The sequence below is a fragment of the Acanthochromis polyacanthus genome, chromosome 2 (assembly GCF_021347895.1).
Source record: "Acanthochromis polyacanthus isolate Apoly-LR-REF ecotype Palm Island chromosome 2, KAUST_Apoly_ChrSc, whole genome shotgun sequence".
NCBI lineage: Eukaryota > Metazoa > Chordata > Actinopteri > Pomacentridae > Acanthochromis > Acanthochromis polyacanthus.
Genome location: NC_067114.1, coordinates 28,926,987 through 28,946,123, shown reverse-complemented (window position 1 = coordinate 28,946,123; position 19,137 = coordinate 28,926,987). Strand labels below are relative to the sequence as shown.

The 19,137-nt window shown below is 42.5% G+C and overlaps 2 protein-coding genes across 2 annotated transcripts; both read right to left on the bottom strand.

The window, feature by feature from the left end:
• Window positions 1-350: 350 nt before the first annotated feature.
• Window positions 351-2,381, bottom strand: LOC127532953 (protein NLRC3-like; the record flags this gene model as incomplete). Its single annotated transcript, XM_051944862.1, has 2 exons — window positions 351-543; window positions 628-2,381. Coding segments are annotated over 2 exons (1,947 nt in total), but the record flags the coding sequence as incomplete, so codon positions are not given.
• A 4,428-nt stretch (window positions 2,382-6,809) lies between these two features.
• On the bottom strand, window positions 6,810-17,297 carry nags (N-acetylglutamate synthase). Its single transcript, XM_022203408.2, has 8 exons — window positions 16,304-17,297; window positions 15,395-15,675; window positions 12,610-12,823; window positions 11,866-12,046; window positions 11,633-11,672; window positions 11,342-11,473; window positions 11,025-11,207; window positions 6,810-9,332 (listed from the first exon to the last, which is right to left on the bottom strand). The coding sequence occupies exons 1-8, from the start codon at window positions 16,676-16,678 to the stop codon at window positions 9,152-9,154; spliced, it is 1,587 nt and encodes a 528-aa protein (XP_022059100.2). The 5' UTR covers window positions 16,679-17,297; the 3' UTR covers window positions 6,810-9,151.
• Between the last annotated feature and the right edge of the window lie 1,840 nt (window positions 17,298-19,137).

Below are 19,137 nucleotides of genomic sequence, written 5' to 3'. Positions count from 1 at the left end.
ATATACCAGAATTATCCACATGACATTGAACCTCTGCAAAGCTGCTTGAAGTTTACCATATAAGACTGTGGTTATAATCAACAGTCTCCACATATAAAAACTTGTTGGTATCTGTGTCCAACATCTGGGACAAATTGGAAATATTTTCCGATAATGGTACATGCTGAAAACCGGGGAAATGTAGAAAGCCCTCCATTAAGGATCCACTATTGTGGTATAAAAGTTAGTATTGTCTAACAATAGAAGATGTAGTGTGTCACCCAGGATGTTCATTGCTTGTCTACAGACAACGACAGGTCATAGTCATGTACACAAAAATCTAAAAGTAATAAAATGATCTAAAATTATCCTTAAAAGAGGCAAGCAGACCTGAGAGTTTCCAGTCTGCATAGTGGATTCTTCAAGCCTCCGATGAGCTCCTGAACCTCTGAATCCTTCACATCGTTGTAGCTCAGGTCCAGTTCTCTCAGATTACAGGACTGAGAGCTGAGAACTGAGGCCAGAGCTTTACAGCTTCTCTTAGATAGCTTACAGCTCCTCAGCCTGAAAATGCAGCAAAAAAGAATGAACAAGATCCTAAAAATCTAACATTTAAGGTATTTAACATGCACAGTAGGTTGTACCCACAGAGACACACTGAAGGCTTGAACCAGTGGCAGCAACTGCGGAAGACCTTCCTCTGAAGGACAGAATTTCTTCAGGTCAAACACATCCAGCTCTGAAGACAGTAAGATGGAGACAAGAGCTGACCACTGAGCAGCAGACAGTTTGTTTGAGGACAGACTATCTGAACTCAGGTACTGTTGGATCTCCTCCACTAGAGAATGATCTTTCAGCTCCATCAAACAGTGGAAGAGGATGATGCATCTGTCTGGAGATGGATTCTCCTGGATCTTCTGTTTGATGTACTGGACTGTCTCCTGATTGGGCTGAAAGCTACTTCCTGATTCTTTTATCAGGTCTCGAAGAAGCATTTGATTGGTCTGCAGTGAGAGGCCAACGAGGAATCGCAGAAACAAGTCCAGGTGTCCATTAGGGCTCTGTAAAACCTCGTCTACTGCTCTCTGGAAGAGGTGTTTTCCTGCAGGTTGGTCTGGGTTCACTGCAGACTGTTGGGAGGTTGAGTCTTCTTCAGACAAGAGGTTAACACCAGAGTTGATGAATGACACGATGACATGAAGAGCAGACAGAAATTCCTGAAAGCTCAAATGGACGAAACTGAAAAGTTTGCCTTGGTTTGGGCCAAGCTCTTCTTTCAAGATATTTGAGAACACGCCTGGGTAGAATGAGGCAACTCTGGGATGTATGCCACATTCTGCAAGATCCGTTTCACAGAACATCAGGTTTCCTTTCTTCAGCTGCTCAAAAGCCAGTTTTCCCAGTGACAGAATCATCTTACTGGTCTCTGTGATCCAACGTGGATGTGTTTCAGCTTCTTCATTTCCCACTTTGCACTGAACCAACAGGAAGTGTGTGTACATCTCAGTCAAGGACTTGGGCAGCTCTCCTGTCTCGCTGGTTTTCAACTTGTCCTCCAGAACTGTCGCAGTGATCCAACAGAAGACTGGGATGCGGCACATGATGTGGAGACTTCTTGATGCTTTGATGTGGGAGATGATTCTGTTGGCCAGCTCCTTATTTCTGAATCTCCTCCTGAGGTACTCGTCCTTCTTTGCATCAGTGAACCCTCTCACCTCTGTCACCATGTGAACGTACCCTGGAGGAATTTGACCGGCTGCCTCGGGTGTTGTGGTTATCCAGACACGAGCAGTAGGGAACACTTTCCCTGTGATGAGGTTTGTGAGCAGAGCGTCTACTGAAGCTGATTCAGTAACATCAGTCAAGATCTCGTTGTTGTGCAAGTCCAGAGGAAGCCGACACTCGTCCAGACCATCGAGGATAAACACAGTGTGGAGCTTATCAAAGCCGCAGTTTCCTGCTTCTTTGATATCAGCAAAGAAGTGATGAAGAAGTTGTATCCAGCTGCATTCTGTGTCCTTCAGCAAGTTCAACTCTCGGAAAGTGAGCGGAAACACAAATTGTATGTCTTTAAACATTTTGTCTTCAGCCCAATCCAAAGCAAACTTTTGTGTCAAGACAGTTTTCCCAACACCAGACCCCGCTTTGGTCATCAGTGTTCTCATTGGTGCATGTTGACTAGGTGTGGTTTTGAAGAAGTCTTCCATGTTGATAGTTTGCTCAGTTTTATTGGATCCTGTTTCATTTTTTCTTGTCTCCATGATATACAGCTCGTTGTAGATGTCATTTATCAGCATCTGCTTTCCAGATTTAGTGGCTTGTTCAAACCAATTCTGGAGTTTCTTTTGCAGGTTGGATTTGAGTTTAAGCTGGCAGGCAGCCAGAGTCTCTGAAAGATTAAGCAATAGATGGCATCAACAGGAACATACGATTGCAGGTGGAGCTAATGTTTCTTTATAAATGTAAACTAACACATTTCCACATTCATGCAACCCATTCATCTACTGGTAACTGGGCGGTAGCCTAGGTAAACTTGGTGAGACTTTTTAAAAAAAATTTGTTAAGATGTCAGCTGGAATTCAAGTTGCTTCGTTGCTGCAGTTGATGTAACTGAACTGCTGAATTCTATCAACTGTGAAGTGACTGACGTTTCAGATTGTGTTTAATCATTGAAACAAATGGTGAGATTTGGCAGGTATATGTTTCTTGCATAATGCATCTTGGAAGGCCTCCAAAGTTTGACATACTTGTACCTGTTTTTATTTTCTAAGGCAGCAGTTTAATGCAGTTGCCTGCATGGTTGTTTCTCTTTGTGCTGGACCGCTGATCTGTTCAGGGTGTAGCCTGTCTCTTGCCCAGTGTCAGCTGAAATAAGCTAGAATCCCTGTCACTAATTGCAGGATAAAGAGAGTGTATCTAAAGGATGGAAGCAAGCGTCAGCCTCAAGGCTGAAAAATGCCAACTTGGAAGTGGCAAAATCTTCAGTTCCTTTATTGTCTATTGTCTACAGCCAAAGAAACAGCTCTGAGCGTATCTCTCTGGGCTCTGTCAGAGGTGACTGTTCCATTCCTCTGTGCAGGAGCACTTTCAGTAAGTTGGCCTGGTCAGTGAGGAGCGCTAGTGAGTGGAACTCAGTACCTGAGGAGGTTAAACTGCTTACAACATACAAGGTCTTCACAAAAACATTGAAAATGTGGCTTATCAACACCTACAGCTGCAAACACCAAAAGACAAGCCTGTTGTGATGTTTTGATACGTTGTGATGTCTCATTCTCTCTTAATTGTATAGTAAGTGTTTGAATATGTGTCTTGTATTATATTGTATAGGTATTGTGTGCTCTATGCTCTCTTAACAGTTTGTGTATATGTTATTTGTTACATCAGTGCCCTATCAAGTGTCTAACCATGTTTTTCTCTTGTAGACGTATTTTACTGCTTTCTTACATCATGGCCAGGGGACTACAGATGAAAACTAGCCTTCTGGCTAATTCTGGCTTTTTTAACCATGTGTAATCATATGTTCTACGAGACTGTATTGTCCCCTTTCAAATAAACTAAACTGAAATTGGAGGCTGGCTCTGAAAATAAGTCAAACCATTTAGACCCCCGTGTTAAAAACTTCACAGCAGAAATGAGCATGTTCACAACCTGGCACAAAAAACATTTTGTTCTGTACAGCTAATTCCCCAGTTCAAGACAACTTTGCAGAAGAGAAACTTTCAAAGAACTCACCAGTTTAATTTGTATTGAGGTCTAATTTGCTTTAACAGGCAAAATGCATTTTGTCAGTATTGCTGTGGGCCTTTCTGGTCAGGATCAAACACCGTGTTACGTGGGAGAGGGATTGGTAGTTGCATAGAAGATTAGGAAAGAAACTGCAGGACTTAGTATTACTTCACAGTTGATGCAAATGAAGAATCTTTGCTGCTACCAGTGAAATTAACAGTTGCACATTCAGTCCTTTCATGCATATAATTACTTCCTCGCTACTTACCTTTTGACGCTGGGTTCATGTTTGATAAACGCTGAGCCAATTCATTATTTTTGATCATTTTTAGGACTTTAATGGTCACCACCACTGCATCTGTGTTGTACGTCTCTTTGAGCTCAGACACTGTGGTCATCCTGTCTGCACTCTCCAGTTTGCTCCTTGGGATTGCTGGGAAATCTTTCAAGTCCTCAGCCTGCTGCAGATACCATTTGAACTTTTTGAACTCTTTATCTGCCAAATCTTCCAGTATTTCCAACAGGTCAGCAGGTGTTGCCATGGTTACTTCTTGCTGAAAGCTTTGAGTTTACAAAAACAGTTTAAGAAACTGATACACAGAATTACTGGCCATAACATATTGGTTGTACAAGCACAGATATTTGGTTCTTCAGGCTTCAAATTCAAATGGAATTGTCTCTGAAATGTAGTGCAGAAGAAGTAGATTGGAAAACCTCAAGTAAAGCCTCAAAATTAATGCGTTAAAAAAGGTTCTTCAGCAGGGGTGAAAGTAGTTTTAAATTCTTTCCGGACCGTTCCGGCTTACTTTCACCCCATTCCGTCGATGCTAAACATTGGAAATCCTGTTGAAAGTTTTTCAGCCATTCACAAGAACGTGTGGAATTTCAGGTGTAATTTATTGCTTGCCCCAGTGCAATAAATCAAGCGCACCTATTTGCTATTGGCTGCTACTGGCCATAACAATCGCTGTGTTACGGAAGTAGACACGCATGCGCACTCACATACTGCTGAGTGAACTCCGGTCGATATCTATGGATAGCAGGCAGGCCGGGTGGAGTACCGGCGTACCCATAGATACCGGTGGAAGAGCGGCGTACTGCCAGCAGATCTTTTCCCGGAACTGCGTTCCGCCACCAGATCTTTTGCCGATACGCAGTTCCGGACTGTTCCGGCTTACTTTCACCCCTGTTCTTCAGTGAATACGCTGTTAGTTTCCACCACTGGAACTGTGTGATTTAAAGTCATTTAACAGGAAGTGTACAAACTGCAAGTGTTCAGAAGTTACTGAACATTGACGTGATGATGGGTTTGTCTGTCAGTATGAGGAGTTAAGGGGTGACCATTCCAGAAAAAGCCAGAAATTATCCCCTAGCTGTGAAGTCGACACAACATGTACCGGTAATGATTAGTGCATCAGCCTTGTTCATACAAGCCTGAAATTCTCCTTCCATCCACCAGATGTCCTCAGACGTTCTTCCTCATTCACTTAGCAGCTCTCTGCACTGTCAGTAACCCTTACTTCACCACACACTTAAACAACTTCTGCTCATCTATTTCCTCATCATCCAGCTAAAGCACATACACCAGTCTTCTTTCAACGGTCATCTGTCACATCATTGAAAGTATGAAGAAAAAGGAAAAGCTCATGATCCAAAACACCACCCCTGATTTGTCAGTCACCTGATCTCTGAGCTGTATTCCACTTGCAGAACATCTGCTGACGTCACTGTTCATGTAGGTACCTGGTCAACTCACTCCCCAGTTAGGGTTAGGGTTAGGTTTAGGGTTAGGGTATTTCAGCTTTCAGTGTAAAAGGATATCATCCATGGATTTCAGCTAGTTATAAGTAAGTAACCTAAGCATATGAGGAGTGAGTTTTCTGGGGAGTGACTTTCTGGGGAGTGAGTTGACCAGTATCCCTGAAGCGCAGATCCTCAAGAATAAAACCTGTTTGTTAACTCCCAGTACGAGTAAAACCCCACAGGCAGGGGAAAAGAAAGAACTGAAAGACAGGCAAAAAATGTGAAAAAACACGGTGAATCCTATGTATAGGCCAACAATACATATCTTTTTAACCTAAGAAGCAGCAATGGATAGACCAATGAATATAGCAAGAACAGCAAAACCTAACTGATCATTATTTTAAGTTTTGCAGACAAGTTTCTCTTTCTTATGCTTTTTTCCCCTATAAATCATTTGTTCTCTTTTTAAATGTGGACACAGATACGTAGGATTTTCCCAGTGATAAGACTGACGCTTGTAAAAGTTCACTGCTGGTCTGCCAGAATGACTGAACCATTATCACCAACAAAACCAGTATTACACCAGATTTAAAGCAACAGTGGCTGTAATTTTAATGCAAACACTAGCCTACGAGCATTAAAGTGGATTACTCTCCATTGTTGACAGGTAAAGAGCTGCTCAGGAACATATTCAACGATCTTAACAGACATGTGAACGTACCTGCAGCTGTCCCTGTTATCCGGTTAAATACTGCTGTGCTTCTTACTCTACACTCCCGCTAACATGACATGTAGCTGCAAGTTTGCCAACCTTTGTTTCTTCCTGTCAACCAAACTTGATAGGGGCACACCCATCAGGTTTTCCATTACTTCCTGATGTTTTTATTGTGACCTGCTAAGGGACTGCAGATGGAAATTAGCTTAAAGCTACAGTAACTCTGGTACAATGTATCAAATGGAAACATTTATGTTTAATATTGTACATGGTCCCTTTTTAAATGAACTGAAACGACTGTCTTCTTTGACTATCGTCTCAGTTGGACATAAAGAAAAAACTATCCTTCTTTGCTTTATTTCCCCACCAGTGACACACACCAAACTGCTCTTCTTGTAACGTTTTTGACAGTAGAAGTCAGCTTTTGATTCGGTATTTGATATAAATTCACATTCACAGTTTTATCTACAGCCTCTAAGGCTGAATTAAGAAGCCACCAAAAACTGCAGTTCCTCGAAAGACCACTTGGGGATGGTTCCAAAAGTGAGTTAAACCTTTGATGAGCAGCATGGGTCAAGAGGTCGCCATTTTTCATTGGATTTGGGTCACTTTTGCCACATGTTGACGAAACACAAATTAGTTCTGGTTCAAATAAAGTTTCCAGGTTTATTGTTAGAGTAGTTGAACCAAACAGTCATAAAATCACACCCTCCTTCATAAAGATGTACAAATCTTAAGTGCACACAAATTTGGCCTTTTTGTTTATTTACCTCTGAGATTAGAAGTTGTATGAAAGTGTCCTGCTCTAAGGTTTCCATTGAGGTCACTGAAATCCAGTTTTTCCATGGCCAAAAAACCAAATGATTCATGGTTCACACTGGAAAGAACAAAAGTTAAAAGAACTCTGAAACCACAACATGTGGGTCTGCACCGTCGCCCTGCTTCCTCTGTGATCAGCTCTACTGCATGTGTAAACACTGTCGACCAAAAACAAAACCGAGCACTACTATCAAAGGAAATTAAAGGTATTTAGGATGCAAGAACTACAAATGAAATCCCAGCAACAAAAAAACCTGAATGAAAACAGCAAATTTAGTGTTATCTGGTTGAAAATTGAAATTGCACGACAACGTAACCGATGTTTATAGGTTACCTGCTACGTACAAGAACACTAAAAGTTTATGCGGCACTTGATGAATATGGAGTCTGGAATTTGAGTTTTGTAGAGTTTAGTTTTAAGTACTTATACTCTGTGCTATTGAAGAAGTGCATGACAACCAGTGGATTCTAGGGCTGGCCCAAATAGTGGCCTCCGAATATTCGGGTCCTATTAAAGACAAATATCCGGATATTCGTTCCGCCCCGTAATGTCCGATGGGGAGGGGGGGGGCGGCTGCGGCGGCGGCTTGTGGCAGAGACGGCCCGAATATTCGGATCCGTTCGTCTGGTCTCGGGTCCAAATTTTGCCTTCGTTTTGTGTTCAGTTAAACTGAAGAATTCCCGAACAGCGGAGGTCTTCAGCATCTTGTCTTGTGTTTATGCAATGAAGTGAAGCGTGACGTCAGAGTCAGCAGCAACCCGGCCATTCAGGTGGTGGTAAGAAACACGAATGAATGAGCCGAGATGAGCCGAACACGACGGGATGAGCCGATGTGGGCCGAAGGCGAAGGGAAGAGACGAGCTCCGAATATTTTCGTCTGGGGGGAGGAGGGGGTGATCACATAGACATATGTGTATATGTTTATGTGCTCACAGGACGGGATGAGCCGATATGAGCCGATGTGGGCCGAAGGCGGGGGGAAGAGACGAGCTCCGAATATTTTCGTCTGGGGGGAGGAGGGGGTGATCACATAGACATATGTGTAGATGTTTATGTGATCACAGGACGGGATGAGCCGATATAAGCCGATGTGGGCCGAAGGCGGAGGGAAGACAGTAACGCTGAATATTCTTTCCGCCCGGTAACGTCCGACTGGGGAGGCGAATGTTCGGATACCAAAATTAATATCCGGATACCGCCGTAGCGAACGAATATTCGGATATTCGGGTCCAGCCCTAGTGGATTCTAATCTTCACTGCCCTCTTTCCCAATTCTGCCTGCTAAATGAACAGGGAAGTGGCAAACCGCTTCTTCTTCCTGTTAATTGTCACATTTTATGCTTGTAAATTCATCTGACAGCCCGATTCAGCCATTTAATGAGGAGAACTTGCAGTACAAAATTGGAAAAAAAAGGAATGGTTAAAATCAAAGCAGCAGAATTTTGAATTGATGGCTTTGCAGTTCTGAAGCTGACATTTCCCAAAAGCAAGTCCTTCATCAGACATTCCTTTACTCTTACCCAAACTTCCAAATCCATAACCCCATTTAAAGTAGCCTCTGTATTTTAAAATATTGTAAAAGTGAAGCTAATCCTGATCACATCATGAGGGTCACTTTTGCAAAGATTGAAAATCTCCTTCAGCGGAACAGAAAACTGTATAAATACTTCCACAGGTCAAGGAGGATTCTTTGTGACAAATAAACAGACCTCCCCGATGTGCAAAATCAGCATAAGACCCCGTTAACAGCACCTAATCTGGAGGCTCTACAGCGCCTGGCTCATCTTGGTTTTCCTGGTCCACGTCACAAAATAATACTGCAGTTTGAGGTTGTCTTTTAAAATGAAGCAACCTTAGTTTTTTCACATTGTCAGCGGTCTTTAAGCAAACCCTGAGCTCTGTATCACAGCAACGCCTAGAGCGAAACCAGCTCTAAAAATAGAAAACACTGCATATGTGACATTCTCCCCAACAGTCAGAGAAAAAGCCTGAGGACTGAAAACTGTAGAAGAAAAAAACGGAGTCAGAGCAGCACTGAGAATATGATATGAATGAAAGGTTGATGAGAATGAAACTCCACAGCCTTAAAGCTTATAGAAAAGAAAAAAAAAAACTCCAACAATTCTTTAAAGTTTCAGAGCTCCATAAGCAGCTGTTGAAGGAGGTGGTTCAGGATCCTGCAGCAGGTGGAGGAGTCTGCTGGGGGGAGGTGAGAGACGAGCTGTGGAAGGAGTCGGGGAGGTTTTTGGCGTACTCCACCAGCTCATAGGAGTCTCTGATGTCGGTCAGGCCGAACCAGAAGACGGTCCACACCCCATTAACGAAGCTGCCATCGCAATGTTTGAAGTACCTGGAAAGACAGCGGGAGAGGTCACATGGCAAACTTCTACGGTACTTTTAAGTGTGTGTTGTAGCACGTCCTTAACCCTCCTGTTGTCCTCATTTACGGGCACCAAAGAATATTGTTTCCTTGTCTGAAAAAAATCCAAAAATTCAGCAAAAAAATAAAAATCCCCAAATTTCTGAAAATTTGCAAAAACCTTCAAGAAGAAAATTGCAATAATTCTTTAAGAGCTTGCCTTAAAAGTTTTATTTCAAAAAAATCCCCCAAATTTGGCAAGAAAATTCTTGTAAATATTTTCAAAAAATGAATAAAAATCTTTCAAAAAAATCCTAAAAGTATCTAAAGTGATTACATATACATCACACATAATATTTACTATAAGAACATTCACAAAAAATCAACCAAAATCCTTCAAAATTCGTTGGATTTTGGTTGATTTTTAATCAGCCTCAATGTTAAAATCACTGAGAGGTGAACTGGATAATATTTAAGGATGTTTGCGATCAATTGGTAATCGATAAACTGTAATCTATTCACCGATAAAGCAGAAGAGAGGGAACATGCAGGTCATAAAATGTATTGTACATTAGTAATTGGTTGCAGCACCATGCTGAGCCTCTTTCTGTTTAACGAAGTGGACGACTGCAGATTGTTTGTTTTAACGACAGGAGGAGATCGCTCAACCACAGCTGTTTCCATGTTAGCAAATGTAGATAAAATATGGGAATTTTAATGTTCTGATACAAATTATTAAATGAGTAGTTTATGACTGTTAATGTAGGAATGTTTGAATCTTGTTTGTTGTGGATGGGTGAAGTGTTTTTTAGTGTTTGTGTGGCTGATAGCACGGTGGGGCGTTGGGCCATCATGACAAAGACTTCTGGATTCCGGCCAGCACTTATCTTAGCATACTGGGCACAGAAAACTAATGCCTGTGTTAGGGCTGGGCGATAAATCAAATTAATTCGATTAATTTGCCTTTTTAAACCTGACGATTTGAAAATTTGCCAAATTGTAAAATCGAGGTGAGCTTAAATATATAACAATACAGATTCTTCTTCTGCCTTTCACGACTTGTGCACTGGTGTTTGCTTCCGCCTCTCATCTCCTTCCTCCAAAACACTCACACCCCCGTCATGGCGGACAGAACAGCAGACGAAGAGTTGGTCTCGAGAAAAAGGGCCTCATGTTACATCGATTATATGGAAGTGGTTCGGCTTTGACAAGACTGACACAGAACAAACTACAGTCATGTGCAAGGTTTGCAAAAGTACTGTGAAAACGAAGAGTAGCAGCACAACTAACCTCTTTCAGCACCTCCAGCAGAGGCATCCTAAAGAATGGGAAAAGTGCTGGCAGCTACGGGAGTGTGGCATGGCTAGCACTAGCCATAGCTAACGGACCGCAAAGAAACAACAAACATCGATTAAAATCGTAATCGTCCAAGATGACTAAAAAAATCGAGATTTTATTTTTTGGCCATATCACCCAGCCCTAGCCTGTGTTCTAAATATTGAGGGGAACATATCCCCTGAATTTCCTTTAAAATCTACATCTATGGACCTTCACATTATTAGGCAGCTGGTTTTATGTTTCATTAAAATCTCCCACAGAAACAGGCAAACTGCCACGCTATACTTTGATGACGTGTGCACATTTGCTAGCAGTCTGGTGTGTCATGCATAAAAGAAGCTTTACCAGGGGTTGATCCAGTTGGTGGCTCTGGACCTCCAGAACAGTTTGCCCAGGTCCTGCCTGATGCACTCCCACAGGATGTGACTGGTGCCCTGGCCCTGCTTACTGCTGCTCACCACAAACTTATCAAGGTAGGGCGTGCCGCTGTTGACCGGCTCCACGGTGATGACGGCTGCAGCGCTGTACCTGAACGTAGAGACAAACCAAGCCTTTAACAGGACACTCACACATTAGTGCAGGATGCTTATTATAACACTATAACAGTTTAGGATTTCCATGTGGACATGTTTCAGTCTGAACACTGTTGAAGCTGCACACACCCTTCAGAGAGGTAGATGGAGTGCAGCCGTCCTTTCAGAGAGTCGATGTAGTCTCGCCTCAGAGTTTTATCGAATGACTTGTTGATGAGAGCCAGCAGACGCTCCACATCAATCTCATCCAGAGAGGCGTACCTGCACACACAAAACAACTTCAAAGCCTGTGTCAAAAGCAGCGTTTTTAATCTCCTGGAGGCGAGTACAAGCCAAATCTTGTAAGGGGTTAATTTTGGTTTATGACTTGAACTTAGGGTCACGGCTCAGATTACACAGGTTTGTGTGACATGCACTGACCGGTGAATGGGGTCTCCGTTTTTAAAGAGCGTCCCAGAACCTGAGACAGAAGAAAAAATAAACGAACGTTAATTATTTATGGTTATATGGTGTCCAAAAAAACCTCACCACAGGCACAAGTATGCTGCCCTCTTGGGTTACAACTCAAAATAGACAGGCCTTCGTGTGTGTGTGTGTGTGTGTGTGTGTGTGTGTGTGTGTGTGTGTGTGTGTGTGTGTGTGCGTGGCCTCACCCCTGTGGCTGAACAGCTCAGACAGCAGTGTGTCTGCTGAGGTGATCACAGCAGAGGACTCGGTGGGCAGCTGATTGAGCAGTCTGGCGATGGTGGTCACTCTGCGACGCTCAGCTGGACTCAGCCACGCCGCCACAGACAGACCGGGCAGGTCGGTGGGCAACGACACCGAGTCCAGCACCTGGAACACAAACGTGAAGTGTTCTTTAGTGGACTTTTATTCAGACTGGACCACACTGCAGATTTATGTTTAAAAATGCTTGAATGTCTGCTACATCTATGGAAACTAGGGATCGACTGATATGGGGTTTGGTTTTCTGAGGCTGATACTGTAATAACAGCTGATGTTTGGGTGCAATATGCAGCATGTGATGCCAGTAAACCTGCCATTCATAACTAAGACTCTTCATTAATACAACATCTGAACATGTAAAATAGAAATAGGAGTGATTAAATTATGGTGCTCTGCTCTGTTATGTTTGGCCGACTGATATTTATGAGCTGGTCTCCTGCTATTCTACTGTAATTTCTTATATTTTTACTGTCCTAACCCTTTTATCACCCACTAAGGTCCAGTTCTTTAAGCATCATTGTTGCATCATGGAGGCTGTATCAGATGAAGAATCCCAAAAATCCCTCAATTAAAATGCTGACAATCAGAAAAATGCCAAATATCGGCAGTCGGGCCGATAATCAGTCTATCCCTGATGGAAACACGTTCTAAACTTGAGCCAGCCGGCCTACCTTGTGTTCTGGGCTACGCAGGCCTCCCGAGTTGTTCAGGAACATGACTTTGTGGGGCTGCAGGGCTCGGGAAATGGCCGCCGTCACCTCGGTCTGGTCCAGCATTACAGAGCAGCCTCGTTCGTCCCTCCCCACCGGACAGACCAGAGGGATTGTCCCACAGTCCACACTCCACTGCAGGAGGCTGGAGTCCACGGTGATGGAGGGGGGAGCACTGCAGGGAGAGAAGGAAAAGGTCAGGATGAAGAGGCAGGAAAGTATCAAACCAAGTGTCATGTTTGGAGAGACACAGATATACGTGTCCGTTAAAGTAGCGATCAGCTGACAGCGGTTTGATTTCTGCCGACCGTCTGTCCAGAGAGAAGGTCTGACTGACGAGCAAACACAAGAATTAATAGTCAATGAAACAGTAAAAAGCAACGGATTTCTCTTTTAGGTATATACAGTCATGGAAAAAATGATCAGACCACCCTTGCTTTCTTCAATTTCTTGTTCATTCTAATGCCTGGTGCAACTAAAGGTGCACTTGTTTGGACAAATATAACGAAATCAACAAAAATAGCTCATAAAAGTTTAATTTAAGAGCTGATATCCAGATATTTTCTGTGGTTTTCTTGATAATAACAGAATCACTTAAGTTCTTTCACCGATAGCTGTGGCATTGTTCTGTCAAAAACAGCTTTTAGGATTCCATGTTTTCTTTTCTGTCTGTTTTAGTCCCACGATCCACACAGGAGTTAGTACTGATTCATAACCATTGTTTCTGATGTCTCTTCATGCTCTCCACCAACTTCTGATCACAGGAGCCATTCCTGTTGCACTAATTCTATAGCCAGCCGCGTTAGACCCATGTTCTGAAGGCACAAGGGTCTAGGAACTCTCGACAGGGAGGGAGGTGGGCTAAAAGGTTGTCTTTCAAATCACTCTGCAGCAATTGGGTAGGTATACAACCAATCAGCGCAACGAATAGGCTGACGGAGTTCCTAGAGCGCCGGCGGATTGTGGCTAAGTCCCATTAGCTTCCCAACCAGCGGAGCCAACTGGTATATTAAGGATTTGCCGTATCCCGTCGGCATAAGTCCAAATACGTCTTTCTTCTCAATGAAACACTTCAGTGCCGTGCTTTGTTTATCTTTCAAGTTGAATTTTAGCTTCAAATCTTTAAGGGCTGTGGCCAAAGCCGAGTCCAAAGATAACTGTTTATTGTGCGCCGGTTGTTTCTGTCAGAATCGTCACGCCTCTGTCGTCACTTCGTTACACCCGCCTTCTGACTCTACACTTCATGGTGATTGGTCCGGCCAGTTTTAGGACAATCCAGCCTCGAGCCTTATGGAGGGTAACTAGACCCACCCTGGCAGAGAATTAAATTTGTTGCCGTGGGTTGTCTAGCGCGGCTAGGCTACTAATTCTAACTAACTTGCTTTGTTTTTGGGCTTGTGCTTCTCATTTTTGCATTTGATGATTTTCCACAGGTTTTCAGTTGGATTTAGATCTGGTGATTGAGCAGCCAAGGCATGGTTCCAATGTTCTGGTTCTCCATCCAGGCTTTAACTGACCTGTATGGAGCCTTTAACAAGGAGCTGTATGACTGAGAATCATTGAAACACACTTAGGATTAGTTGAACACACTCAGAGGTTTTGCTGCTGAAGTCTTTCTCAGTCTGATATGACCATTAGCTTCCCACTCCTAATGTCACTGTTCGTTCACCAACCTACTCAAGCCACACTGTTTGGACAAACTGAAGCAAACCCTGTGCCATTAGAGATACTTATGGTGCTTAAAACAGTCTAAAGCACCATTTTAAACAATAAACAGAGGAATTACAGCAAATACCTCCAAATATCAGAAGTCACCACATACAGAGACAGACAAAACCATCTGGATCGTCACTTTAAGGCGGGGTGTCAAACATATGTCCCGCGTACCAAAACCGACCCACAAGACGGTCCAATCCGGCCCACAGGACGACTTTGACTTTGTCTGACTTTTGTCGTTTGTCTCATGTTTTTGTTGTTTTGTTTATGGTTCTTGCTGTTTTGTGTTTCCTTTTTGTCTCACTTGTGTTTTTTTGTCTTATTTCTGTCATTTTGTGTTTTTGTGTATTGTTAGTGTCGTTTTAGGTTTTTGTCTTGCTCGTGTTGTCTCCTTTTTTTGTCATTTTGTTTCTGACTTTCGTCATTTTTGGTCCCGCTTGTGTCATTTGTCCATTATTTTGTCGCTTTATAACTTTTCTGTCTATTTTTTTGTCTTTTTTGTTTTATTTCGTGCAGTTTGTCTCATTTATTGTCTCATTTTTTGTCGTTTTGTGTCTCATTTTTGTAATATTTTATCGTTTTTTGTCTTTTTTTGTCGATTTTTGTCATTTTGATCGTAAAGTAAAATATTATATCATTCTGTTCCAGATACCTGTAACTAAATGTGTCGTTCCTTTGTAGACACTCTGTGATCTGGAAGTTGTAATGTGTAAATGACAAACTGAGGCATAATGTTGCTGAAATTGAACTTATTCCAGTGAAATTTCAGGTTGGTCATAATATTTTGTAAAAAGATAATTCCGTAAATGTGAACATTTTCCGAATGTACTTTCTTTTTTGCACTAAAACAAAGGAAACATGTGGAGTTGTGGTTAATTACTGGTTAGTAAGTTATGATTTTACTGGTCCCACTGGCCACATTCGACCCAGCTGAGATCACAGTGGGCTGCATGTGGAACCTGAACTAAAATGAGTTTGACATCGCTGCTCTAAGAACTGAACCGGTGTCTCGGTGAGCTTCGGTCTTCACCTGCTTCCTCTCGGCGCTTCGTGCAGCAGGAGGAAGGACTCCGCGGAGAAGAACGGCAGGATGGTGGCCGAGGCCTGCTGCAGAGCCTCGGTCAGCTGCTGGCAGCGCTCCACCAGCTCCCGGCTGCCCCCACACCCGGGAACCGGTTCAGTGATCCCCGAATCCTGGTGCTCAGACCGGCCCATGACAACCGCTGGCTTCATATCCATCCGCTGCAGGAAGGACAGCCCGAAGGCCAGACTCTGAACCATTTCCCTGCTGTCGAACACCGAGCTGTCCACCTAGGAGAGGCAGACCGGCACAGATATGTCAGATAGCACAGTACTACACTCAGATTTGGTTCTCCAATATAGCCGTCTGATATTAAAACCATCACTTTGGCATCACATTACCAGTAACTGTCAGGGAATCTGGTGAATATTGTGTCTATTTTTGAATGGAGCTTTCACGTTCCTGGGGTTTAACAAAGTTTTTACTCATGTTAAAGTATTAACTACAGGCTATGGATGTAAATATGTAAAACAAAGCATGCAATAATAAGAAAGAACATATTAACTGTTTTTTTTTGCCATAGTAAATACTTTCTTAGACATTCAACTGGACATTTGTTTGAGGAAACCCCATTTCATAACTCTTAACAAGTTAGCATAGCACATATTTCAATTTTATTTGTCATTTTTCTTCACAAGCAAAACATCGTTTCTGTGTTTTTTCTTTATAACTAAATTAGGATATAATTTAAACGTATATAAAATGTAACCTTTATTTTTAAAATAAAGTTTTTTCTGGCAGCACGGCTGTCATTGCTGAAGCATATGCATACAAATACTTATCCTCGGGCAAAAGTTTCGTTTTCCACTAAGCTAATATGAAAAAGTCTTTTTATTTATTTCTTTCATGGTAGTTTACCTCCAGTACGGCAAAGGCTGGAGACTGAGCCGAAGTCGCTCTCTGGAACTGGGTCAGCCAGTACCGAGCCTCCCGGGGATCTCCGCCAATCTCGTTGAGAAACGCCTTCACATCCCAGTAAATCAGACTCCGGTTCGTCCGCACATGTCGGTCTGCGGCGGAGAAATAGCCCGGGTACTCCTGCTGGGCCAAAGCCGCGGGCTTTCCTGCCGTGCCTGCCGCGTCAGCGCTCACCATGCGCCGCTGCGGACTGAACATCTTCCGCTGCTGGCGGCCGGAGCTCCGGCTCAGCGCCGGAGGGGACGGACTCGACAGGTACTTTCCTGCCATCACCACGGCCCGACAACCGGAGGACCCGCTGTTCACTGTGGACATGCTGCTGGCGGCCAGACTTATCAGTCCCTCGGGTTGACAGCGGGAGCTAACGGAGCTCCGTGTGAAGTCTCCGCCCGCGTAGCAGCAGCTGAGGGGGGCGCGGAGCTTCGTCCACCCCGCTGCTGCTGCTGCTGCGTTAGCACTTCTCACATTTCATCAGAACCTGCGGTCAGCAAAAACCAAAACTACACGAAACTAAACAGACAAAAACAAACAAGTAAACAAGAAAAAACTATGAAACAGGCCCGTTGTTCTTTTCTTTCTTTCTTTTTTTACGTGTTTTATTTTGCTTAAAATGAGAAAAAGTTGGGATAATACTTTGTTAGATTTGATTTTCGAAGTCAATAAAGTATGAGATTTCTTTTTTCTTTTTTCTTTTTTAAAGAGGCCAGTTTCTCATTTTATCGTTGTTGGGTTAAAATAGGGGAAAAAAATCTTAAAAAGGGCCAATTTCTGTTGTTTTAATGGTTGCTGTAGGTGGAAGTGGTTTCAAATAAAAATTAAAAAAGATTCTGTCTCTTGTTTTTTAAAATAGAAAAGCAACAACAAAAAGACTTTTCTGCATTCTTTTTGTTGTTATTTTCAATATTTTTAACCAGATAAACAAAAGTGTTCATGTTTTCAGTTTTATCTTTTTCCCCCCTCTTCCATGTTGTTGGTAGGCGGCTATATTAAAAAACAAAAACAATACTGGTCCTGTTTCCTGTCTTTTGTTGTTGTTTTTTAATTGGTGAAACGATGCAAAAAAGTCTCATTTTCTATTTATTTATTCATGATGTGACGTGTTCTCTATGAAAACACTGTGCTATGTGGTTGGTGCTGAATTCTTTTATTCAATTATTTTTCTTAAGTAACACATTAAATCTCCACTTAGCGGTTTTACGAGTCGTAAACTTGTGAATCTTAAAATTTCGAGTTCAAGTTTTGGTCTGGTCTGGCTGTAATCTTGACTGGTGTTCATAGTGGCACAGTTTTATTAGAAAAGATTGTTTGACCTTTAATCTATGAACTTTATTGGCAGATATGTTTTTGATACTGAAAGGATAATTCCAGCTCATTTCATGGGTGATGCTAATTTTGCACACTTAGTATTTCCTTTGGGGTTTCATTCAGAAATAAATACTAGATTGATTAGGTCAGATGTGTCCTTGGCTGGAGATATTAAAATGGCCCTTACAGTTGGTTAGTTTCTGGATTTATTTTTGATGTGACTTGAAAATAAACTAGCCATTAAACTGATCCATGTACAAACAAGAGGAAATCCACCAGAAGGAGCTCTTTGATAAACTAAAGACGCAAAACTCTCAGAAGAGAAGCCAGCAGTTTGAGAGGGAAAACAGAGAAGCAGAGAAGCAGCTGATGGATAAAGAGAAGTTCTCGATCCACGAGGAGGCTGAGCTGAATGAGGAAATCAGACTAGATTAATCCAGACCTCTGGAAGCAAAGTAAAACTTCCCCGATTCCATTTTCAGAAGCTCTATTTGGATCAAAAACAGGAGAAGAGCTTCTGGAGCTGGACTCTCAGGACAAAAAGAGAACATCCAGTATGGTATGTCTGCACACCAACCAACATCTCACTCCTTATCCAAACCCTTCCCTTTACATGCTTTCCAGTGCACCTTTAACCACATAGTAGCATGTTGTATGTTAAGAATGAGCTCATGGTTGGTGGTATTTTTTGCTGCTTTCCAATAACACCACACAGCTATTGATGAATAGGAGAAATTGTCAGTGCTTTTCAAGTTAAGATTAGTTTCAATCATGTAACGCAATCTAAGAAATTGGTCCCATACCCATAATTCTGGAGCAAGATGACAGCCAAGACGCATAATGAACTAACTTGGAGTCTTAATGAACAAACTTCAGTGACATATAAAATAATAAAGAAAAGGAGTCCTGCAACAGAAGGTGTGGTCAAATCCTTCAATCCGTCTGTAAGAAGAGAGACTGTGGTAAGTTCCCAAGATGTTCGAAACAGCATACCTTTTGAAGATCTTGAAAATTTGAGTACAAGAGGTCCTCGGTTTACAACATCCTCAACCTATTTCGTTGTCATGTCAGAACCAGTTACATGGAACTAGTTGGCGAGCGGAGTGGATGAATACGGCATCATGCAGCGCTATAAGACGACTTTGTTTACTTTTGTTGGTTGTACTCCACCTTGGATTGTGCTACCCTTTTGCTAACTTTTTACCCTTCATTATGGCTCCCAAGCATAAGTCAGACTCTTCTGATGCTTTGAAGAAAAGGAAAGCCGTCTCCATGGAAGTGAAATTAGATGTAATAAAATGTTCAAGTTGTAAAAACACTGCAACATATTCTGCTATCGTCTTGTAAAATGACTCAGACATGCATAAAAGTCACTGGTATTCAGGACTCTTCCCAAGAACTGGTCGATATCATGATGTACACAACGGCTGCTTTGTTTACATTTTCGCCGTTGTTTCGACTTACGGTGA

Excerpts from the sequence above, each read along its gene's own strand:
- nags (XM_022203408.2), bottom strand. The coding sequence starts at position 16,678 with ATGTCCACAGTGAACAGCGGGTCCTCCGGTTGTCGGGCCGTGGTGATG. Across the intron at positions 11,474-11,632 it reads AACGGAGACCCCATTCACCG|GTACGCCTCTCTGGATGAGA; the intron begins GTCAGTGCATGT and ends TTGTGTGTGCAG. Across the intron at positions 11,208-11,341 it reads TCCATCTACCTCTCTGAAGG|GTACAGCGCTGCAGCCGTCA; the intron begins GTGTGTGCAGCT and ends CTCTACGTTCAG.